This window comes from Rutilus rutilus, assembly GCF_951802725.1.
Source record: "Rutilus rutilus genome assembly, chromosome: 19".
NCBI classification, from domain to species: Eukaryota; Metazoa; Chordata; class Actinopteri; order Cypriniformes; family Leuciscidae; genus Rutilus; species Rutilus rutilus.
Genome location: NC_140232.1, coordinates 18690319 through 18715271, shown reverse-complemented (window position 1 = coordinate 18715271; position 24953 = coordinate 18690319). Strand labels below are relative to the sequence as shown.

The 24953-nt window shown below is 37.0% G+C and overlaps 2 protein-coding genes across 6 annotated transcripts in view; one reads left to right on the top strand and one right to left on the bottom strand.

Annotated features, from left to right (window-relative positions):
* Positions 1–16330, bottom strand: part of LOC311279109 (ral guanine nucleotide dissociation stimulator) — a 23933-nt gene extending 7603 nt beyond the window's left edge. The window contains exons 1-8 of one of the 3 annotated variants that reach the window (XM_084390380.1): positions 16018–16330; positions 2860–3164; positions 2701–2772; positions 2363–2556; positions 2150–2274; positions 1644–1859; positions 1299–1402; positions 928–1012 (exon numbers count right to left, since the gene is read on the bottom strand). In XM_084390380.1, the coding sequence (XP_084246506.1) occupies positions 928–1012; positions 1299–1402; positions 1644–1859; positions 2150–2274; positions 2363–2556; positions 2701–2772; positions 2860–3164; positions 16018–16197 (1281 nt within the window). In that variant the 5' untranslated portion in view covers positions 16198–16330. Of the gene's footprint in view, positions 1–927; positions 1013–1298; positions 1403–1643; positions 1860–2149; positions 2275–2362; positions 2557–2700; positions 2773–2859; positions 3165–10402; positions 10742–13000; positions 13327–16017 lie in introns of those variants that run through there. The other 2 variants (XM_084390378.1, XM_084390379.1) reach the window with 2 other exon arrangements.
* ptgesl (prostaglandin E synthase 2-like) lies at positions 15744–24953 on the top strand. Of its 3 annotated transcripts, none has more exons than XM_084390381.1 (7): positions 21215–21625; positions 21759–21950; positions 22023–22078; positions 22412–22564; positions 22685–22885; positions 22971–23088; positions 23770–24953. In XM_084390381.1, the coding sequence occupies exons 1-7, from the start codon at positions 21332–21334 to the stop codon at positions 23887–23889; spliced, it is 1134 nt and encodes a 377-aa protein (XP_084246507.1). In that variant the 5' UTR covers positions 21215–21331; the 3' UTR covers positions 23890–24953. The 3 variants fall into 3 exon arrangements, with proteins under 3 accessions (XP_084246508.1, XP_084246507.1, XP_084246509.1); XM_084390383.1 differs by having other exon boundaries at positions 21215–21656; positions 21775–21950; positions 23770–24794; XM_084390382.1 differs by lacking the exons at positions 21215–21625; positions 21759–21950 and adding an exon at positions 15744–15921 and having other exon boundaries at positions 23770–24794.

Sequence of the window (24953 nt, the reverse complement as noted above, 5' to 3'; positions counted from 1 at the left end):
TCACATTATGAAAAATAGTAAATAGTAACCATTGCAAATATAAAACGGATCAAAACAGTATTATATTATAACAAATGAATTATTTTGCAAAACAAATTAAAAACTGAAACAAATCATTGTAAATATACTTTTCAAATGTTATTTTATTCTTGTTCTTTTGGAAATGGATCTATACTATCCCTAATTAGGCGTATTATTTGGGCTCATTTTGAGGAAATGTAATGGTAACACTTTACAGTAAGGTTCATTAGTTAACATTAGTTAACTACCGTAGTTAACATGAACTAAGAATGAACAATACTTCTACAGCATTAATTTCAGCATTTACTAATATGTAATTAAAATCAAAGGTTGTATTTGTTAACATGAACACATGAACAAACAACGAAGAGCTGGATTTTTATGAACTAATATTAACAAAGATTAATAAATACTGTAACAAATGTATTGCTCATGGTTAGTTCATGTTAGTTAATACATTAACTAATGAACCTTATTTTAAAGTGTTACCAATGTAATTGTTAAAAAGTGCAATACAAAAATGTTTTATTTGTTAACATTAACTACATTCGTTAACATGAATTAACAATGAAAAAATATTCTAAAGAATTGATCAATCTTAGTTAATGTTAATTAAATTAAGTAAATTATTAAAATCAAATGTTGTTTGTTCATATTAATAAACTGAACAAACATGAACAATAAATAGTGAATACAAATAGTGAAAACAAAGATGAATAAATACTGTAAAAATGTATTGCTCATTGTTAGTTAATGCATTAGCTAATGTTAACTAATAGGACTTAATTGTAAAGTCTTCATTTATGCATATCTGGGTGTGCTAATGTAAATTAAGATGCATTTGTGGGAATTATAGCATTGTGCCCGCAGAAAGTACATGTGCAAAGCAACAACCTTTTTACTCACCTTAATGAGAAGCTCTCTGCTGAGGGAGTAATTATTGTCATCTGAGAAGATTTCAGACAGCTCTTGGAAAGTACGGTAGCTTTCCCTGTAAGCAGAAGAAAACAGCTTGAGTCATAATCTATATTAAATCCAAACACTGTAAATAACTAGCATTAAATCTCCTCTGCTCCTCCATCTCCAAATGCCCCACTATAAAACAAGTCTTTCATAAAGCGGTTTCAGCTGCTTCAGCTTTAACTAGAGGTCTGTATGAATGAACACACAAGAAGCTACAAGGAATGCTACTATTAATCAGTGGCTAATGCTAATGCTAAAGTGTTAGCGTTTACTCTGGCTAATCATTGCTGACAGAAATCCAGTCAGACTCTTACCGAGACACATCATCCCAGGTCCTCCTCAGCCTATGGATGGCATTACTCTGCAAGGCGGACAAGATGGCTTTCAGAGAGGAGAAGCTCTTCAGGATACGACATTTCTGAAGACAAACAAACAGATGTTCATGAACCACAAGTTTACTACATCAGAAAAGCCATTCATATGAAGCTGGTTACGTGATAAAAATTTCAAAGTGTATTGGTTTACAAATCATGCACTATAAAAGTGTTTTGAGGTCATAACATTATATATAACCATAACTGTGCAAGGAACCAGGCGAAAATAAGTCTTTATTAATCGATAATCTGCCTCCGTAATCATAATTTGTGTGAGTGTCTCACCCTGGCCACTTCTATCCAGTGTTCAATGCGCTTCGCTCTTTGAAAGGGTCTGAGAGACCTGTTATCCAAGCAGGTGGCAATCACACAGTTGGTCACGCTGTTGAACTGAGCGACGGTGGCACGGATGGTGGGTGCCAGGTGCTCTTTGCCCTTCTTATCCCGCTGGGACCATATGCCACCCAAACAATGGTAGGGAACAACCCTCTTAAACAGCTCCTGTGAAAAACAATGAGTTCAGTCGCATTCACCAGTTTAATTCGATTTGTAATATGAAAATGTTTTGCAGGACAACTTTTTACACTTTAGAAATTTATTTAAATAGAAAAGTATTTAATGACTTGGAAAAGTAATGAACTTTGTTCAAAGGTTGTGGTGCAGTACAGTCCTTATTCTTTCTTCAGTTTCCCTACTCTTTTGCAACCAAATTAACCTCTAACCTTGTCCCTACCAGCTCCCTACTTAGACTTTTGCCATTAAGACAGATTGACAAAATCTTGATGTCTTACCGCATCCATGACCGTTAACTGCTCAGCGACTAGGGCAGGACTGAAGGACATGAAGTGTGAGGGGGAGAATTCATCCTCCAAGCTGCTCTCCTCTGGTGTGGCAAAGGGGCAGGTGCACAGATCACCTGAAAAAGAATAAGAGAAGTCGTCACAGTCAGTTTGAAAGACCATTTTTCAGTTGTTCAGATATTCAATCATTTAGTGAAATTGTACCTTCAAGCTCAACCTCTGACTGTTGCCGTTGCTGGAAGTGTTCCAGCAGGTTATGGGCTCGTCTCTCCAGGTCCGATCCAGAGAAGTTGAGTTTCAAGTAGGATATGAGGCTCTGCAGGCATCCGTGGTCAGGAGGGCTCCAGAAATCCTCAGAATACTGATCCAACCATGCACCCAGGATAGATGAGACAGTACTGTCGAACACATCAAATTAAAGTTGCACCCATATTAAAATACAGATAAGCCAACTATTTTATTTTCATGTAATATGACAGATAAATATCAACCGATACCAGATAAGCTAAAAATGGGTTCAGTTGAACAACATAAAGACTTACTTTTTAAGTTCTGTGTGGTCCTCTGAGAGTTTTGGCTTGCCTGAGACTGGCTGATCATGCAGTTTGGCATACCTAAGATAGATAACAATGCATTGTAGGTAATATTGTAGTGTATGATTTAATAATTCTAAAAGCACCAGGGATTGATGAGACGTTTACCTGTTAAGCAGCAGGTCCAGCACTTGTTTGGTGGTGGCGAAAGCTCGGTATGTGCAGAGGAAAATAGTGACATATGTATAGTCCTTCCCTTTGAAGGCCAAAACCATGTACTCCACCAGTTTCTCCAGTGTGCCAGCCTTAATGGTCCGACCCTTGCAGGTCTCGTACAAACTGAGGGCGGAGTCTGTCTCCACGCCCAGCCATCGCTGCCCCTTACTGGCCGTCTGGTGGAGCTGCACCTTTCGGAGCGTGATGGTATAGATGGCTCCGTCCTCGGCCTCCTCTCCAATCTCCTGAACTGAGCTCTACAGATAAAGAGGGAAGAAGGACTGAATATTCTGGTCCTTGAATCCTTATCAGACATTCTTCTATTTTATATATATACATACATATCCTCTATTTTAAAATATTTTAAAATGTACTTTATGCTTTAAAGCGGAATTTTCAGCAGCCATTACGCTAGTCTTCAGTGTCACATGACCTTCAGAAATCATACTAATAAGCTGATTTGGTGCTCAAGAAACATTTCTTATTATCATCAATGTTGAAAACAGTTGTGCTGCTTAATTTTTGTGGAAACCATGATACATTTTTTCATGATGCTTTGATGAATAGAAAGTTCAGAAGACCTTTATTTGAAATATAAATCTTTTGAAACATTATAAATGTCTTTACTGTCACTTTTGATCAATTTACACTGGTGTACATAAGTTATATATAGGCCTTTTTAAGGAACAATATCATAAATCACAAAACCTTGTATCACCCAGACAGGGTCAGTTTTTTTTTTATATAATGGACAGCTTTTTGTGCATTATCTTACTTAAATACACAGCTACTTACAAAATAAATGTATCAAAATAATGATGGATGATTCTGATATAATATATATATATATATATATTGATTTGAGTTAAAATTATTTGATTATGTGATCAGAAGAAAAAAAACTGAGAAAATGTCAAATATACATTTTTTTGGTCATTTTGCAAAAATATTTGACTGCAGAATGTGATTAACCAATCAGTACTCCAGAGAAATGAATCACGTAATAAGTCATTACAGAGGTAAACAGAGAGTCTAATATATATATAAGAGCAAAGATAACTGATTATTAATCAAATAAGTGCTATTCTTTTCACTGCATTGTTTGGTGAATTTGCAAGGTACAGTTACTGTTATTTTATTTATTTATTTACTGTTATAGTACAGCAAGAGCTTTAAGGGTGAGTCTAGGATTACTGCTCATTTCATTACTAAATAATCCACACACAGCCTTAACACCAAGTGCACAAGTCCAAGAGTGTGACTCTTTATCAGCCACTGTCACAAGGCTTACCCAGCCCTTTAACTCCACATCTTCAATCTGCACTAAGCAGTTAAGTCTCTCTGGCCGATAATACAGAGATCTCAGACTGTATACTGACACCTATTGCCATGGATGAAACATGATGCAAACGTTGGTCTCCAGTCTCATTGCAAGAATACGTGCCACCACCGGAGATTGATTTTTTCATCAACAATAGGTCTAAATTCTCTCTTCAACCAACACAAGCTTGTCATAAATTATTATGAAAAACATGTCTAAGAATATTACTGAATGGTTTCATTCCATAAGTATCTACACAATGCCAAATTGAAAGCCCGCAGCCAGTAAATTGAAAAAGGCTACTAACTCAAGTACTGTAACTGACATCATTATGGAAAGTAAGGGAACTCCCAGGGAACAGTGAGCTTTGCCACAGGCAAAGAGCCAATGGTGCGGGGTGTATCCTGTGTGGGTGTGAGTCAGTGCATGGTCATTTTGAACATATTTCTCTACAGGAGATTGGTTAAACAGATAACCCAACCCCTAGCTCTCTGCTCAGAAGTAGCTATGGTAACAAACACACAAACACGCACGCCACATAACAGTTTCTTTCAAATATAATTGCTGAGATATTGTGGAAGTGCATCAATGGGCAAAAAAATAAAAGGAACAAAGTTTCTTTCGCTTTCAAGCAATGTTGAAATGTTGCACAATCCTGTAAAACACACAAGATGTTCGATGTCTGTATGCGATGTCTGATATTTCCCTCTGATGATCACAATGATGGTGATGGAGATCTCAGAGTATATTATATTATATTATATAGTTGATCCAGCCAGGGTGGCCATTATATTATATTATAACATTACTATGTAATCATATATTATATTATATAAATATGAACTTGATGTGCGTAAAATAAAAAATAAAAAAGGGGATGTAGACCACTTCACTAAAACAATAAAACAACAAAAAGTGAATCTACGCCCACTCTGGGAAGCCCCTTACTCTGTTGACATTAGTAGGCAGTAGCAGGATCGACCACAGAGACCTAAACAAAAAAGGCCTGACACAACACAAGACCACTGTAAGGGACCCTCTTTGATATCTGACATTTCAAAACAGAAACAGAAACAGCACCTACACTCAGCTGTACTTTCTAAGGGAAAATCCACCTCTAAACTACAGGCTGCAAGGGAAAGCGTAACAAAATGTTTGTATGGTGAAATAATGTTGTTTTGCACTAATCACAGGCTTGCTTTTTGCTGATGTTACGGTATAAGTCACACAAAGACTATGGCAGAATGCATTAAACAATTTTCAAACTCTGCTACATGCTGTGAACTCCTAGACTGCCTCTGATCCAAAAAAGCGACAGGGCTTCCTGGGAAAAGACAAAAAGTGCTGAAAAGTTACCACGTAACAGCTTCCTTGACAGATGCATCCTTCACAAACAATTCTTGGAACAATGCAGAATTCCTGCTGTCAAAATCAGGGAGGAGTTAAAAGATGTTAGAGGACAAGCCCAATTACGTGTCCTCTTTAACATATTAACATTATAAAACAAATCAAGAAAAACAAGATATGTTAAAAATAGATAAAAAATATTCCAAAACAGATTGACTGACTATTCACACAAGTCATTTTAATACACTCAATTAGTTTTAAAAGCGAAACTAGCTGTTTTTGTGTGAACATGAACAGTCATGGCGTGAAATGCTGAAAAACACAGAGACCTGTCGCAGTTGACAAAGACCATCTGATATCTGATGTGTTTACCGCTGAGAAATAGTGCATTTGAAATGCAAGACCACATTCTATATGCAGCTGTAAAAACAACGTGAGAAAGCGAACGAATGAGGTCAGATGAAAGGAATTTGAAGCAGCAGTGATCAATCTGCTTGTGCTCAGCATCAGTTGTCCTCCTGTTGATCATTAATAAGCCCGGCTTCAAAAGGCTAACATTCATTCGTATTCTTCATAATGTGTCATAACATTATCTGAATACCTAAGCATGTTTGCTTTTATTGCCTTGGCTGCGTATGACGCATAGCTGTGAAAAACATTGTCTCTGAGAATGATTTTTATCTTGTAATACGATATTTATAAATGCCCTAAACAGATCACTGCTTAAGCCACTGTAAGCTGGGACCAAATCTCTTTTCTGTTAGTAATAGCCAGAAGCAAAACAATGCTTATTTGTGTAATGAGAGCTATGGATTTGGGTTACGTTTCATATGTTCTCTCAAGATTCACGGTCCTGTACGATTATTAACCTAGAGAGAGATGGGATATGTTGAGCGAAGCTGCAGAGTGTGTATCTTGGCACTGCTCAGTAGGTTTTTCAGCACACTCGGTTACAGCACATTAAACCTCAGCTCAGAGTGATGGACAGATTCACTCCTGCAAACATCTACAGTGGAAAAAAGAGGAATTAATACTTTTAATCAGCAAGAATGCATTGAAGTGACTGTAATGTGACTGTAAAGACTTTTACATAGCTTCCAAAAAATTCTATTTCAAATAAACACTGTTCATTTGAACTTTCTATTCATCTGAAATAGAAAGAAGCCTGAAAAGAACGCTGATAATAAGAAGAAATGTTTCTCAAGCTTCAAATCAGCATATTAGAATGATTTCTGAAGGATCATGTGACATTGAAGACTGGATGAGTTTAGCTAAATTGGAGTAATTGGAGTAAAATGTAGCTTTGCCACCATGGTAATAAATTACAATATATTAAACTGGAAAACTGTTATTTTAGATTGTAAGAATATTTCACATTATCAACTTTCTCCAAAACATTGGGTAAAACATCACTGAGCTGCAATCATTAACCTCAGATGAGCTTTTCTGTATTGTTTGCATACTGTGAATATTTTCAATTTGATAAATGGCTTTATCAGTGTTTTTCTGGCTTGGATGTTGTTAATAATAACTGGATGTTGCTGTCGCTATTTTGCCTTTGTTTTGGTTGTGCCAAGGTTTTCATGAAATCTGCTCAAGCATTTTAGAATGAGATTAGCAGAACCAAGGAAGGAATTCTCCAATATAAGCCCTGGAGAAAGAATTACGCCTGAGTGCAGCTCAGAACTGCTGAGTGTGGTTGCTGTCCGGCTCCAGAATAGCGCAGATGTAGATATAAGGAATGTATGCATGGTGTTATTCTGAGAGCCGATCATTTCTGCACATTAAAGTATTGTATTTGTCAACGTTCAACATGAAAAACCACAATCAATGTATATAATGGTCATAAAAAGTTGTTCCCACGTGTCTCATGACCAAAATTCATTGATGTTGGGTGGCTTAATAAGACTTAGAATATGGCGCATTAGGATGAATAGCCTACTTTAATTGTGCTTTTTGCTGTTGTTGTATATTAGAGTTGAACAGACAGGATCTTGTTCAAAAATTCACTTCATATCATCTCCCATGTAAAGTCACAATTTAGTTTTGTAAAGATTTTACATTTTTGGTGAACGATTCGTTTAAAAGCTCTAGAAATATGCTATTCTATTCTTCTATTTTGTTCAGTCACAATATTTATTTTTATCAGTATGTGAACTGAACCCATGACTATGGCATTGATAGCACCACTGGTTGAGCTGCTTTTCTACATGTAACCCAACAAACCTGATTTAACAGTGGTGTATTAAGTATTTGTATATTACGCCTTATACAATTGTTTAAATACATCAACGCTCACCTACGTATCCCGGCCTCTTCACTCTGCCACTTTCCACTTTCCTGCCTCTCACATCCACTGTTCCTCCCTCTCACCCCTTTATTTCCATTCAAGAGATCTTTCATGACAAAAGCGTCTCTGTATGTGTCAATGTGACCCCTGTCTGTTCTCCTCCTTAATCAAAGCTGAGCTCCGCTGTCCCCATTATGACGTTCTGAGTTCAATCTATCACACAAAGGCCTCTTTAAGAAGAATGGAGAATTCGTAAACAATTTTGACAAACCCAGGAGAACAAAAAGTATTATAGCGATAACCCAGCGTTACCAGTGCCCAAGTTTGGGCTCAGTAAGATTTATTATTCATTTTTTTGATTAATACTTATATTCAGCAAGGGTGCATTAAATTGGTACAAAAGTGACAGTAAATACATTTATAATGTTACAAATAAATGCTGTTCTTTAAGTTTATATTCATCAAAGACTCCTAAAAAAAGTATGAAGTATATTAACAAAAATATTAAACAGTACAACTATTTGTAACATTGATAATAATAAGAAATGTTTCTTGAGCAGCAAATCAGCATATTAGAATGATTTCTGAAGGATCATGTGACACTGAAGACTGGAGAAATGAAGCTGAAAAGTCAGCTTTGCCATCACAGGAATAAATTGCATTTGATATCATATTACAATAAAAAATATTTATTTAAAATTGGAATAATATCTCAGAAAATGACCGTTTTACTGTCATTTTTGTTAAATACAGCTTTGGTGAGCATAAGATAAAAAAATCGTACTGATCCCAAACTTTGAATGTACAATTTGTATTGTCCGTTTATGACAATAACACAGCATTAAAGTGCTCTTACACAAGATCTTACACATCTTCCTTTATGGCAGCTGTTACGTTAAGAGATTAGCTGATCTATGTACTGAGCCAATGATCCATTATACAACGGTACTTTTACTACTTTTACATCCTGCTGTTTTGGTTTAGATCTTCAGGGATGACGTAACCAATTCTGAGCTCTTGCCAGGCCATCTGCAGGCTTGAATCACTTTAAAAGCAGAGATAAGTGCCTGTAGTGCCCTCTTTTTTTTTTACAAGCCATCCCATAAAAGAAAGAGGATGAGAGAGCACAAGATAAGAGAGAGCGATTTATAGCAAAATTATTCGACCATTGCAACTCCATCCATTACTCATGGTTACCCAAGGGCCAACTTTTTGGAGGTTTGGAGTGCCAAATGCCATGCCAACTATTTTCACATTAAAATGGATAATTAAGAAAATATGATTTCTTTAAAGGAGAAAGGAGAAGGGTTCTAGTGCTGTGCTGGGTGGAATGGGAGATTTAACCATCACTAATTGTGTAATGAGAGCCGATTAGATTTAGTCCAGTGAAGGTTAGCAGCTGGTGACACACTGGGACCTTCTTTTTGTGCATGACTAAAGTAAAGCTGCAACATCGTAAACAAGGTTTGGTGTGAACCGCCGTTTAAGTCACAACAATGCGCTGTTGTATTAAAAGACAAGATAAAAAGGGGACATGTTGTTCACACACCATAGACAGATATCTCGAGTTTAGCATAACAACCTAGCAACTGTAAAATGCGTGACTGCCATGGTGATAAAATAATTGACTTCAAAAATAACCTAGAAAAACATTTTGCACTGGAGAGTTTAAGAAGTCACGAATAGAAAATCAGTAAAGTCTTTCATCACATCTGGTAAGTTAATGCTGTCACGTATTATATAAGAGATTCTCAAATATAGTCATTTATTCTCAGCTGACATATCTGCACTATTGTGGGCAATCTCATCATAACAAACAGCCCCTGTTAAACTATCAAAATAACATAATATCAATAACATCTGATTGTATTAACCTTTCTTTCCATGTCCTTAGCTAAATCATCCTGAGGAGAGCCTGTGTTTTTATTTAATGCCTAAAGGACGTAAATCTCATCTGACTGGTTTATTTCCATGGCCCTTTTTTGGGGAGAATTTAGAGAGGGGAAAGTTGGAGAAAAGGGGGAACGGCCTACTCTTGCCAAGATTATGGCGGAGACTCAGTTTTGGTTTACTTCAGGTGGGCCTTCAAGCACAATACATTTGTGTAAATGCATTTATTCTGTATTTTTGTGGAATATATATTGCTTCAGATGCAGCCGCTGTGCCGCCTTTGCAGATGGCATAAGACTAATTCATACAAGACAAAGATAAATACAGAGCCAATGCAATTTGCAACTGAGCAAAAAGTATTTGAAAAGGTTTACTCTAAGCTGTTCTAGCTCAAAGTTTTCTATAAAAGAAAGAAACAATGGAAAAGTAGAACAAAAACACTCATGCCAGCTCAGTAACATTTACATAGACACTATATGCAAAAAATGCCAAGAAAACATGGGAAGAAACGTAAAAACATATCCCTAACATATCATATAAACAACCATTCATTTCAAAGCAAGAATAAAGACAAGATGTTAAGTTAGTTAGATAGTTATAAATGAAAGAATGTGATTTGAGCAATGACGTTTAAATCTTTGTATTACCTCCAACATAGGCAGATCAGGGTCCAAATGCGTAAAACTATTTAAGACCACCGGACATCCATCCCCGGCCGCGATCTCCAGCTTCACCCCATCCCAAATGTTTTTAATTCTCCATGTGCTGGACTCAAACAGCTCATCCAGGGACGTCGGTTTGACACCCAGAGCGTCCGACTGCATCCCCATAATGTAGACCATAACCGAAATACTGTCACTGTTTACGATTCATATTCTGTCATTCAGACTTCTGCTTTAGCAACGAGTGCTTGTCTGTATGGGTTCGGGTGAAGTACAGAAGGGAATACCCTGCCTGAGCCGCTAGGCCCCGCCCTCGGAGCGCGCATGTGGCCCCGCCTTCGCCCCTTCTATGACTAATCGTGATGGCAGCTTCCGGGAAACTCTGTTGTGCGCTACTAAAATATCACTTTTAATCGCTTGATCATTACTCAACAGGCCATAAATAGACGGGTGCAATTGTAATAATTATGTGGCATTAATTAAACTATCATATGATTCATTATCAAGCTTAGGTTTAAATGGGCATTTGTGTATAAATAAGAGTATCTGCCCACGTGTATCAAATTGAATACATACATAAAAAAACTAATAAAAACAACAACAATAATAATAATTATAATAAGTGCATTTAACTCTTTTATTGTCTCTATTTCATTTTTGACTAATTTTATATAAGAAATACAAAATAGGCTACATTTCACATAACTTTTGGAATTGTGAACCAGGCTTTGTGACACTGTTTCTAAATAAAACAATAAAAACACTTAAATAACATATGGTCTTTCAGTATATTTTACAGCTTCGGTTTGTCAGCAAATATATGAATCAAATTGGACTATATATATATATAACCTAAATTTTAGGTTATTCCTGTTTCAGCCTCAAAATATGTGTTTAGCTACTACCCTAGTTACCACAAAAACACACAACCCCCCAGCATGATCTTACTAACGCCATGACCCTGACTTTAATACATACTAATAGCGCCCTCTGTTGGAAAATACTGGTAACTTACTCTTCGTGCATGACTGCAACACTGACGCAAAGCTCCCAAGGAAACTCAAACCCTCCAGAGGAATAGTGTTTTTCGAGAAAGAGAAGCAGCTGTGCACCTGGTGTTTTCCCATACAGTTTTTCCCCTGAGGTAACCATTATGATGATATTGTGAAATCTGACAAGACAGACAGCTGTTTGAAACGCACTCTCTGTGCTATAGGAGCTGTGGAGATGCTTTTTAAATATTAGGCCACTTAGCTTTTAAGTGCAATGAAATATCTATTTGCAAATTGAAAAAAAATATATATATATATATATAAATCGATTGAATGATTTACACTCACATTAAGAACCCAGAGAGACTAATTAATGTAATTTCCATTTTAAAACATACATTATGATGCACAATATGGGCCTAAATGTCCATGCAGCTTTTTACTTTAACAGGGATGACCCATGGCACCAAAAGTTTGGGATTGCTGTAACATGTATACTTAGGCTAAGGCTATCTCTGCCGCAGCTGGAACTCAATTGCACAACCACTATTTGCACTGCTCTCTGCTGAGATTGATAGATAACAGCTTGTTGTTCTCTTTCAGCACCAGCATGGTTTATAATTCTTTGAAGAAGCTTCATTTGATCTCTTTTGTTCTTTTTCCCAGACACACGCAGTCAAAAACCAGGTGATTATAGGATCTAGAAGAATTTTTCCATACTCCTTTCTATCAGGAATCAAGGCCATCAGAGCTCTCACATAAATGTTAGCAAACAATGTTAACCCTGAACCCAGTCTCCTCTCAAACCTGTGTCAACCTGAGAAAGGACACTTGTACTTTGAGAGTACACAATTTCAAATGGGGACAAATGTAATGAGCCTGCAAACAAAGTGATCTTGCATATTGCATTGCTATATATTCTTATTTCTTTTCCTTGTATGCATACTCATCATTTCAATTTGATACACAACAACATAGTGGGGCACTTTTTCAAGGGAAAGTGATTTCAACTCCACAAAGATTTAATGGCACATCAATTCTGAGTGATTCCTGGGAATGTATTGAAAATGTAACGTTTTCTTTCTTTCATGTCTTCCTTTGTTTACTAGGTCAAAAGAAAGGAAGACCCAGAAGAGGATAAGGTACTTCTCAGCCTCTGGAAAGCACCTGAAAGATACTATCACAGCCAAGAATGGTAAAAGGTGCAGGAAGCAACTTGTCACTCATTGGTATCCATAACACCCACACACAAACAGTGCCACCTTAAAGGCATGTCAAACTGTAGTTTGCACTGATTTCAACATATTTCTATAGGAGCAGCACTAACTTCCAATGAAATCTCTCTGCATGCTCCAGGAACTGATTTTGAATATTTATAAATTGAATCATTTCTGTAATCCCAGAAATTAGTAAGTTTCCAAGTCAACCAATAACACTACAGACAACATGAAATATTAATAAACATTACAATGTAATCATAAAACATTTATTTTGACAACATTAATAGAATAAGATCAGCTGATAGCTAACTAGTTCTGATAAGGCTAACTATAAATTTGCATACTATTAAGAGACCAAAACCAAATCTTACCTGTTTTCTTTCCTCTAAACCTTCCAAATCACAGAACAGATCATTATTCACGTACACACAACCAAAGCCACACCAGCGTATCAGTTGAACAAGTTGATCAATTCTGTCTTTCCAGCACATCACCTTCCTGAATGAGTCTTTGTAACATAAACTGCAAGGGATCCTCGATCTTGTGACAGATACGAAGCGCAAAATCTCCTTCTCCATTCGCTGACCCCAAAACACAGGCACTGTCCGACACGTGTGGACTCAAACAGCTGTATCAATACGCAGGGAACATGGTAACACAACTCTCTCACTGAAATCCACAACATCTACTGAAGTGTTTCTCATAAGCTCTTCTATTAACACCTTCAAGGAATCATTTGTGGTGCACAGCAGCACAAGCCTCCGGGAGTTTAGGTAGAATTCCCACGCAAAACGGAAAGTGCAAGTGAAGCAATCAAGTAACACTAAAACCTGTGTGACAACTTTGTTCCAACAAGAAATCAAAACCATGTGAAGGAGCAAATGTTCATATGACGTCACTACAAAACACGTGTTATCATTTTACCCTGCATTGTTATCCTTCTTTAATACCTTACCAAACCATGTTTCTTTACCCAGTGACAATAATCCTTCTTATTTTGGAGTCAATCAGTTTTTTAATAGAATGAAATCAGGTTTTACCTTGTGGGTGCGTTTGGTCTCAACAATCTGGGCAAAACACATTCTGTTAACTATAACTGTCTGTTCTGTAATCTATCTGATAGGCTGATTTCACACAATTTCCAGGAGTAAAAACATAGTCAAAGTCAAATTTAAACAAAGTCATATACCGGATTGATGAGAAATAATGAAATACGAAATAATCACTGGATTTGACCGTTTTTTTTAGGTTAGTGACATTACATTTTTGAAAGATATTCAGAGTTTTTAGTTATTTAATAGCAAAACAACTAGATTTCCACTGTTAATTCTGCTAATTATGTATATGAAATATTCTATAATTATTGTCTGTACAGTTTGGACTGTTTTTCTGTACAATGATTTGCGGATACTGCCATGCCATTATTTAAATGGACAGTTCTTGGCTGGAATAAGATGCAGTATGGATCGTCAAAGGTCTGGCTGTGTGAGACTAGACAAAACCTGACCCACAAACACAGACCACAGTTGGATACTGATGTTCAAGAGGAAAGACCTTGTCAATGCATGTCTATGTGGCTTAAAACAATGATGTTGTTATAACAGGCCAATGTGAAACAGCTCTCAATATGGAAGTGCAATCTGACAACAGCTTTAAGTATTGAAGACACCTACCTTATTTTCAAAAATAGGTCAAAGACTTAATTCACTGACCTAATGTAGTATGTAAATCCCTGATTCTTTTTCACAGAGAGAGCTCACATACTTTCCTTTCTTGAGTGCCACAGAAACACCATTCTGTGGCTCGATTTATTACCCTGCTTTATTCTCTGGAGCTCAATTACAATTCTAAGGCGCTTTGACACTCAGAACTTGGCATTTAAAAGTGCTTTCTCCTCACGAGGCCAAAAGAGAAACTATATAAAAAACCTAGTCCAGTCCAGTCCAGTCAATGAGTACAGACAGTCACTGGCTGAGACACGGAGACAAGCCGATCCGATACCACTGTTGGCAAACATCACTGCTGGAAACATTTTGATCATTAATAAAAAATAAAAAAAGTGTTGTACCAAGTGTATTGACGTGTATGAATCTTTATTTTGATTTCTCTCAATTTAAGGTGTTCATTCATTGAAGTAATACTTAGTTAGGATTAGGAATTGAGCATCCATGATAAAGAAAAAAACATCTGGTTGAAAACATGTGCAAAGTTCTTAGAAATGTACTCTGTATTCATGTTGGTTTCAGGTAGTTCAGAATAAAAAAAAAAAATTGTATTCAGTTACAAAAAAAGTTATTTTCCTTGCACTGTGAATAGATGTGAGTGCACATCTAAATATTTTCAAAAACATAAATAATAATAATAAAAAAAGCATCATGGCTTATTAATTCAAAAATTATAAAATATTACAAACGTTTTTGGGGAGTCGCACCACATGATATATTACAGCCTGATCTAACCTTGCCTTGCCTTAATGACTAATGTATTATGACTAATTATCTCATATTTTAAGAGACTTTATGACTTTGACTCACAGCCATGGTGGTCTGCAGGGGTCCTCTCTATTTCCTTCTTTATGTATTTCCTCTTGGTTTGGCAGACAAAGTTATATAATAAGCAGTAAAGCAGTTTGGTTTTTATATATATATAAAAAAAATCCTAAGAAATAATAATAAAATATGCCTAATAAGGCTTTGTTTTCAAGAGTTTCAGAAGTATTTCAGAATTTACAGTTGGATCGCCCAAACATTATTTTACTTTCAGTCTTCCAAAAAATATCTAAATACATTTTTATTTAGAAATTAAAAACATCCCTAAGAGGTGTATGCAAAGACACTGCAGAATGAACTGCACTTTTAAAATATTTTTGAATAAATGAATATTAACCCATTTCATTAACACTTATTCAAACAGATCCAAAACAAAAGTCATAGGACCAACAGTGAATCACATTCATTTCAAGATGACTCCTAAAACTTGAAGGAGACCTGCAGAAGTGCTGACACATAAAAACATCTGCTACTTGAACATCTCTGTCCGAAACGTGCCACTGACATTTAAAGAAAGAAAACGCCATATAGCCACGGGCAGCATAGCAACAACATCCTGTTCCGCATGCCAAAAGTGGAACTCATTACTGAGCGTAAGATAAACTCCAGACGCCGTTATCGATTAGTTGTAACCCGTTTAATGACAAGGAACAGTGTGAACTGAGGAGAACAGAGGACCGTCAGTTAAAGTCCTCACTGGCTCTAAGCCAACATGCACGAAAACAGCAGAATACAGCCGAAGGGTGAGTAAATACTTGAACTAAATGAAAACACATGCACAACAGACACGAACTCGCACCGGGTGAATCAGAACGAAACGACTGCAGTCTCTCTCTTACCAGATCATCCAGGATGGAGACAGGAAAATCAAACATGCACATCTTCACAGGCTGAGCCAGGGCTTTATGCAGACTGAACAGAGACTTGGGCTCCATCTTCCCCGATGGAGAGAGTGCAGGCTGCTGTCCAGGCGCCTGCTTCATATTAGGGGTGTGCTGCTCCCCCTTGTCCGCTCTCATTGATACACAACTCCCTCCCTCCCTCTCTCCCTTTCAATCGTTCCCTTTCCAGAGTGAGTGCACGGGCACTCTCGCTCTTTCTGTATTTCTCTGTACTAGTTTACACGCAGCAAAAAAAGGAACTTGCTGCCGCTGTCACTAACACTCTGTTGCCATCTACTTCTCTCGCCTCAGAAGACGGTAAGAAATTTGAAGAACTCGACCTCCTCCCAGTGCTTCCTTTTGCACATTGTCTCTCCTTAACAATCTCCTAACCATGTAAACACCCACACCCATACATGCGACGTAGGTATGCAGGTACATCTCGCTTTAAAATGCAGTGTGTCTCTCTCTCTCTCTGTGTCTCTCCCTCCCTCTCAAGCCAGCTGTGCATCACATTCAGTCTACGGCTATCGCTCACACTCCTGTTTTCCAGCTCAGGAAGATGTAGGAGAGTTTGGCCGGGTGTTTTTCTGCCTTCTGCTGTGCTTTTCCCCAGGCGTGCCCCTCCGAGACCTTCTGTTTGTGTATCTGAGAGCGCTTCGGCAGTGGAAAAGTGCTCTCTGGCTCATGTGCTCTGTCCATTTTGCACGAGCAACAAAAAAAAAAAGTGTCGAGGCAGAGTGTGTTCTCGCTCGCGTGACCAGTCTGCCCAGTGACCTGTGCCGCTGGGAGTCTGAATCCTTCAACACACACACACACACACACACACACAAATGGCACACATACACTCACATCCATTAAAGAGTTGAAAAAAATTGCAATGCCCTATCATTAAATCTAGGTCACAAAGCTTTTGGTCCAAAAGATCTGTCCTATACTAACACAGCCTTAATGGTAACAGTATATGAGACATTTCTCTTCTGCTCTGAGTGAGTTAGGGTATGCGCACAAATACATTATGCAGGAACTGTTCGTATGAGGCATAAGCAACAGGATGAAAACGCATAAACCTGAACAGCACACGGTTCAATACCAGAGGGTTGCATGTGATGATTATCTAACGGCAGACATAGTTGAGGACCACGGGGAGGTGGCACTCTATTATGAAAGCACAGACTGTGGGAACTGTTTTGAAATGCAGAGGATATCCTACGCAGCCATAGAGCGATGTGGTTGCCATGGAGACAGCAAACGCTCAACCTTTGAAAAGAGATGCCTAGAGGAACTGCAATAAAGCCCACAGAGACTGTATGCCTGACTTATTTGCACAAGAGCACCGTACCTCACCACAAAGATGTGTGCACAAAAGCAGTTTCTGTTTAAAATATGTCTCCGATTTATACCTTTTTTCCCCCTTTCAGTTGCATTCTGTAGTCTGCGTGACATTTAAAATTCAGTCAGAATATGCACTAACATGTCTTGCCTACATTTGCCTCATTCCATTCACGTCCAGACATGTGCAAGTTCTTGAGAACGTGGATGCTGAAAAACGACTTCTCTCATATGGTGGCTTCACCGGTTCAAAGACTGGTTTACTGGATAGAGACAGACCAAGGAAATGTAAAACATTTTTAAATGTTAAAACAACTCTCAATTTTATACAATATTTAACGGGGCTTTTATTCAGCAAGGATGCATAAAATTGATCAAAAGTATCAATAAAGAATCATGAACTGTTCTTCTGAACTCTATATTCACCAAAGAATCCTGATCAAATCAGCATTAGAATGATTTCTAAAGGATCATGTGACACTGAAGAATGGCAAAATGATGCTGAAAATTCAGCTTTGCCATCACAGGAATAAATTAATTTGAAAATATATTAAAATAGAAAACAGTTATTATAAATAGTAATAATATTTAACAATATAAAACTGTATATTTGATCAAATAAATTCAGCCCCGATGAGCACAAGAGACTTTCAAAAACATTTTAACAATTGTAGAGAGCACAACAGAACAGAAGACGTGTAAAATACCGTTCAATATGAATGAACTACAAAATCTGTAATTCAAGACAATGATCACTATGGTGCCAATATATTGTGCATCTCTAATTTATATGATGTTGTATGATGCTTACATAGCAAATCAATTAAAACCAGATTGAAAAGTTTGTAGACAAACTTTGAAGTTGGCCTGAAAAAGCCTAGCCAGAAAGTTTGAAGATAGATAGATAGATAGTATTAAAGATAGAGATATATATAGTATATGACTATATATAGTATTTTTTGTTTTCATTTTCTCACAAAAATTAGTAAGATCACTAAACAATTTCTGGACCCACTGAAGTACAGTTGAAGACCCCCTTTTAAGGACCCTTGCTTTAAAAGAAAACCTCTCTCTAACTAAAAAGAACTGTGTGTTGGGTGGAATGAGAGGTAACCGAACGGAAGCACAGCTTCTGTCTGAACACCCTCAGAGATCCAACTCCACACAAAGGAAGGACAGGGTGGTGTTGGAGAGAAACTGTTGGAGCTGTTCGCTTTAATGTTCCACTCGGCCTTGGGACACTGGCAACAAAAACGTTACACGTAGATGGGAAACTTCTCTGTCAAGATAAATTTTCCACATGCTGTACCTTAACAACCACATGTTTACGCAGACTGTTCTAGAAGCATGAATACAGCTCCTCTGCTGTTAAGAATGGTTCTATTCAAATATATAATTTCTAGACCTCCAAATGGTTACAGCCAAAAGTCTTGCGAGATAAATCTGTCTTGTGGCACTACAGCCATATATGCCATTGACAATAGCTGTAACTATTAGAACCTCTTACTGTAAGACCATCGAGACATGCAGTGACATGATACACATCCTATTGCCAAAGAGGATGCCACAAGAGTTCTGCATCCTCTTTATTGTGTAATGACTCATCGATTATAACATGCTGTAAACAACTGTCTGCACATTCTTAAAAGCTTTTCCTTTGTTTATAACGTCAGTTAAACAATGCTGTGTCCCCCTTTTTCTGACGCAGTACACTTTCCTTTTTTGACCGTTTCCATATCAGAACAGAACACACACACACACAGAATGAGTAAACAGAGTGATTGAGAAATAGAAAAAAGAGAGTGAAAGCAGTGCTGACATGTGTCGTATTCTTCGAAGTCGATAATTTGTTAGTGAATATCCTGAAAAGAACTGTTCAAATTGTTACTATGCCTGCGGGTCAAAGTCTTGGTTGGTTAGCATGGCCTAGTTAATCCCTGCTGGTAGATGCTATAACTATTCTGGTGAAATATTTCTGAAAGCAACATGCAATCTTTAGTTATATTATAGTAATTTTACCAAGGTCCGATTCTAGTTAACAGGGTTCTTAAAATCGTGAATTGGTTATTTTTCTGTCAGTTTTTACAAAAGCTGTTAGTGAATTTTGTGGGACTGGAACTCAAATAAGAGTAAACTCAAATAAAAAAAATACAAATTATATATATATATATATATATATATATATATATATATATATATATATATATATATATATCCTCCTAACAATGCCACATATTAATGTCTGGGTAGCAAACAATCAATTCTAGTAATCAATGTGTTGGTTGCAGGAGAAATGTGCATGAATCAAGATCTGAGCGACTTTTACAAGGGCCAAATTGTTATGGCAAATCAAGTAGAGAGTATCTCTGAAACGGCAAGGCTTGAGAATTTACCAACAGTGGTCCGAGAGGGACAAACCACAAGTCACACAAATTTTAATGATGGTTATGGGAGGAATGTCACAACACAGATCACACTCTGCTGCATATGAGGCTGCGTAGCCGCAGACCAGAGTGCATGACCCCTGACCCCTGAGATTACCTTTTCTTTTTCTTTCTTTCTTGTTTTACAACGGTTGGCATCCAGCTTATTGGTGCATTACCGCCACCTTCTGCTCCGGAGTGTGGATCAGAAAATAGGTTTACAATCTATATTCCTTACCTTCTCTTCGCCACTAATACACACATACTTACACTCACTCACTCACTCACTCACTCACTCACTCACTCACTCACTCACTCACACACACACACTTTTCCCCACCTAACCCCTTAAGCCCTTAAGCCCTGAGGGTATTTTTAGAGTTGTTTTTTTCTGAGTTACTCATAACTCCAAAACTATAGCAAGGAGAGTCAAAAGGTAGGTATCGTTTGATAGAACACTTTTCAAATTTCTAGAAAATATACATTACATTACATTTGGACATTCTCATGCCGAGAAACTGCTGATAAAAACAAACAAAAAAATATATAATTTGTATTATGATTTTGCACATCTTTCTTGTTTGACATGCAATAACTCGGGAAGGAAATAAGGTAGGGGGGGGATTCTTTTTTAGTGAAGTTCCCCTAAATGTAAGCTGGATCTGGATCAATTGTGGTGATTGCATAAAGTAGCCTAATCAAAGGTTACAGCATTTTGAACCAAGATAGCCTTTTTTTTCAGTCCTTGACGCTCCCTAATGGGCATTTTTTTAATTGTTCCTCCATGAGGAATAGTTTGTGATCAACACAATAGATTATGTTCATTTTGGGCTCATTTTAATTGTAATATTATGCTGTCAAAAATTATGTGCCATTTTCAACGATCTGCGAATGAGCTGTATGATGTTTTTGACACATTGCAGTGCATAGTACAAAAAGGTATTTTATAGATTATGAAAAAAAGAAATTCTATTTATCAGCAGATAACTCAGCACTACTTTGGAGTTAAGTTCAGACTCTTTAGCTTTCAAATGACACAGGGTGTAGTTTTGAAAAATATTATTATAACTTTTTTTCACAGCTAGCTAGCGGGGGGCTCTGTCTGTTCTGCTAAATACTACTTAATACTTCCTCACATTCTAATAATTATACTTCAAATCCTATTGAAAACCCCTGATTTTCTTTAAAGAATCATCAGTAGCCTACTCTGATCTGTGCCCTAACCCCCTGAGATTGAAGAAGATTTTTATTTGTATTCCAATGGAATTAATATATAAACTACTAAAATATATATTACATAAACAATAATATATCAAATATAAAATATATATTACATAAACAATAATATATCAAAATATATATATATATTTTTTTTATGCGGCTCAATGGGGATTCGTTTTTTGAGCCTCACGCGCCCCCTGGTGGAAATAAAATTTAGCTATTAGCGTGTAGCATTTTCCTATAGTGTTCAGCTGTCATTGCGCTTGCCGTAGACTTGCGGGAGTTTATGTAAAATCATGATGGCGGCGGCCTGTGCGAGAACTTTTAGTAAGGTCGGTCGGTTCATTTTAGACACGCCGAAATGCCGCGTAACAAACACCGCAGCATTAGTGCCGAGAATGAGCATGAGATGCCAGGGAAGAGCTTACGGTACCGGCGGTGCAGGATTTAAATCCAGACTTTTGGTCGCTGCACCAGTGCGTGGCAGTGGCAGAGTCCTGGGATGCGCCTTCTTGCTCGGTGGTGGTTTCGGCTTGTACCAGACCATCAAACTCACGCTTCAGCGTCACCTTGCAGAGGAAAAAGCAAATGTAAATATTCAGTTATGTGCTACATTTCTGGGTGTCCTAACAGTTACCCCCTTTTTGACATGCAACTATAGAAAGTAAATGTCATTTTTGGGTTAGTTTGCTCACCTTTGTTTTGTTAACTTGTTTTGATTAGGCACCGCTGGGGACAGGTCTTAAATTGACTCTGTATCAGTATAAGACCTGTCCGTTTTGCAGCAAGGTGCGAGCCTTTCTGGATTATCATGGTCTGCCATATGAAATTGTGGAGGTCAATCCCGTTATGCGAAACGAGATCAAGTGGTCCACTTACAGAAAAGTTCCCATCCTGATGGTGAACGAGACGGTGGTATGTAGCTATTCGGATGATGTCTTTCCTGATTATGATTATGAATATTAAAATGTGTTATTTCTTCAACAGCAACTCAATGACTCTTCTGTAATTATTAGTGCTTTGAAGACATACCTGGTCAGCAAGTGAGTAGCCTATCTTCTGCTTGACAGTCTTTATACTTTTTATATGGATGTTGTTGATAGAATTTATGACTTTATATTTAACGTTTTGTATATTTCTGTATTGTATTCATGTAGAGAAGAGGTTTTCAAATTGGGACATTAAACAAGTTTTTCCTTGCAATATTGATTTGACATTAGATTTTTATCTAAGGGGATTGTCATCGATTGAGATTGAACCTTTTAGCACTGTTTTCTTATTTGCGCTAGTTGCTTTGCTGATAAAAAAAATGGTTAGGCAAATAAATGTAATTATAAATGCAAATTTGTATTGTCTTTTTTTACTGCTTCTTTTAGGGAGAAAACAATATCTGAGATCCTCACTTTTTATCCTGAGATGAAGGCAAAGAACGACAGTGGGAAAGACGTGAAAGAGTTTGGCAATAAGTACTGGGTCATGGTGCATGACGCTGAAGCTGATCATCTATATCCTGAAAAAGACACCAGAAAGTAAATCAAATAAGTTATGTCTGATAGTGATTGCTTTATTAGTCTTTTTTTTTTTTTTATGAACTTTTATGGTGTCAAACATGATTTTGTTTGTTGATCTCACTAACACTTTTTGCTCAGAGAGGAGATTAAATGGCGGAAGTGGGCAGACGATTGGCTGGTGCACCTAATTTCCCCAAATGTTTACCGCACGCCGACCGAAGCCCTCGCATCCTTTGACTACATAGTACGAGAAGGCAAATTTAGCACCTTTGAGGGCTTCTTTGCTAAGTATTTCGGAGCTGCTGCCATGTGGGTCATTTCAAAGAGATTGAAAAATAGGTATTTTTTGAGGGCAGTGGGTTAGTAAATAATGAAAATATTTGACAAAAATGACATTAAAGTTTAATCTCATTATACTACACAGACACCATCTGCAAGATGATGTCAGACAGGATCTCTACAAGGCCGTCAATGATTGGGTGGCAGCCATTGGAAAAAATAAGAAATTCATGGGAGGTGATCAACCCAACCTTGCAGATCTGGTATGTGTTTCTCTTTTTTAGTCTAACATTTTATTAAAGATATATAAAATACACTACTGCCGTTCAAAATGTTAGGGTTGGTGATATATATATAAATAAAAAAAAAACACGTTTTTGAAAGATATCCTATGCTCACAAGGGCTGTATTTATTTGATTAAAAACAGTAATATTGTGAATTTTTTTATCATTTAAAATAACTTTTTTCTATTTGAATATATTTTAAAATGTAATTTATTCTTGTGATGGAAGAGTTGAATTTTCAGCATTACTCCAGTCTTCAGTGTCACACGATCCTTCATAAACCATTCTAATTTGCTGATTTGGTGCTCAAGAAACATTTCCTATTATTAATGTTAAAGATAGTTTTTCTGCTTAATATTTTTGTGGATACCATGATACATTTTATTTCTCACTTTGATGAATAGAAAGTTCAAAAGAAGAGCATTTATTTGAAATATAAACAGTTTGTAGCATTTTAACATAAATGTGTTTACTGTCACTTTTGGTCAATTTTACGCATACTTGCTGAATAAAAGTATACATTTTTCTTACTGACCCCAAACGTTAGTGTATATTTTTCCCAGTATCACAATTGCTTGAGGAATGTCAATTGGATTCGCTTGTTAAAATTTTTTTATTGGCATATCTAATCCTTCTTGTACCTTGTGTTTTCAACATAGGCTGTGTTTGGTGTTCTGAGGGTTATGGAAGGCCTTCAGGCATTTGATGATATGATGGAACATACCAAAGTGAAGAACTGGTACCGGCGTATGCAGAAGGTCACAGAACAAGTGTCATAAAATCAAAGCTTCGGTCATCACTGCAACAACTTGAAGCACTTGATACCACTGCACAACTTGCCATCTGTTGGTAGCATACTGGTTATGCAAATCTTAAAAGACTTTTTTTCCAGTAATTAAACTGGCTTCCATTCTTCCTTTGCTCAGACTATACCCACATAGCTTATTTAATTTGAAGAGATCAACAAAAACACATCCAGAACAGCATAAAGTGCTTTTCCTGTTTGTTTGTTCTCTCTCCATGATTTGCTTTACTACTCAACTGATTTTTCTACTCAACTATTTCTTTTACTTTGGAAAGCAAAGTGCTACCTGAAACAAATGCTCTTTAAAGTAAAACAACCTCATATGATCTACAGACATTGTGAATGGGTTGAAGTGGGATTGTTCTGAAACCATCAGTTTTCTCCATCTTTGTGGGCTTCAACAAATGTATAATCTGGTGATCTGGTCTATTTTTCAACAACTAACGGTTAATTCTTTTTGCATATGTTGCTCTTGTTCTTCTGAATTGTTGTTTTGTTCCGTTTTGTAATGATGAAGTGCTACCACTCTCATCAAGTGGTATTTAGGTTACTAAGCAGATGAGCTCAGCCCTTGTAACGTTAGTAGTTAATTATGTCTACCTCTGTTAGGGTTATACTGTTCAAAAACGTTCAATCTGAGGTTGCAGTGACCTTCAACCTGGGGTTCTCAATTTAACTCAAAATGTGATATTACTGATTTATGTGAAAGTTGCTAAATAATTCACCAAGAACGCTATGCATCATCTTTTGAGTTGTCAAAAGTGACATATTTGTCAATGAAATAAATTAAAAATCTCAAGCAGATGGTTGTCAGCTTGCGTGTCTGTAGCCTGTCATGTTTTTATGCTACTGCTAATAAAAAGGCGATATATTTATGCAACAATTTTACAGACAAATGCCAGAGAAGGCGGTGCCTGCACATAGCAACGCGTCGTTGACATAGAAACCTAATAAGCTTCAGTTCATTGGGCGTTAAACACACTTCTCAACTCTTTGTAGCTGAAGTTTCGAACCAGCCAATCAGATGCAAATAGAACG

Excerpts from the sequence above, each read along its gene's own strand:
- ptgesl (XM_084390383.1), top strand. The coding sequence starts at position 21,332 with ATGATGGCGGCGGCCTGTGCGAGAACTTTTAGTAAGGTCGGTCGGTTC. Across the intron at positions 21,951-22,022 it reads TGATGGTGAACGAGACGGTG|CAACTCAATGACTCTTCTGT; the intron begins GTATGTAGCTAT and ends TTTCTTCAACAG. Across the intron at positions 22,886-22,970 it reads TCAAAGAGATTGAAAAATAG|ACACCATCTGCAAGATGATG; the intron begins GTATTTTTTGAG and ends TATACTACACAG.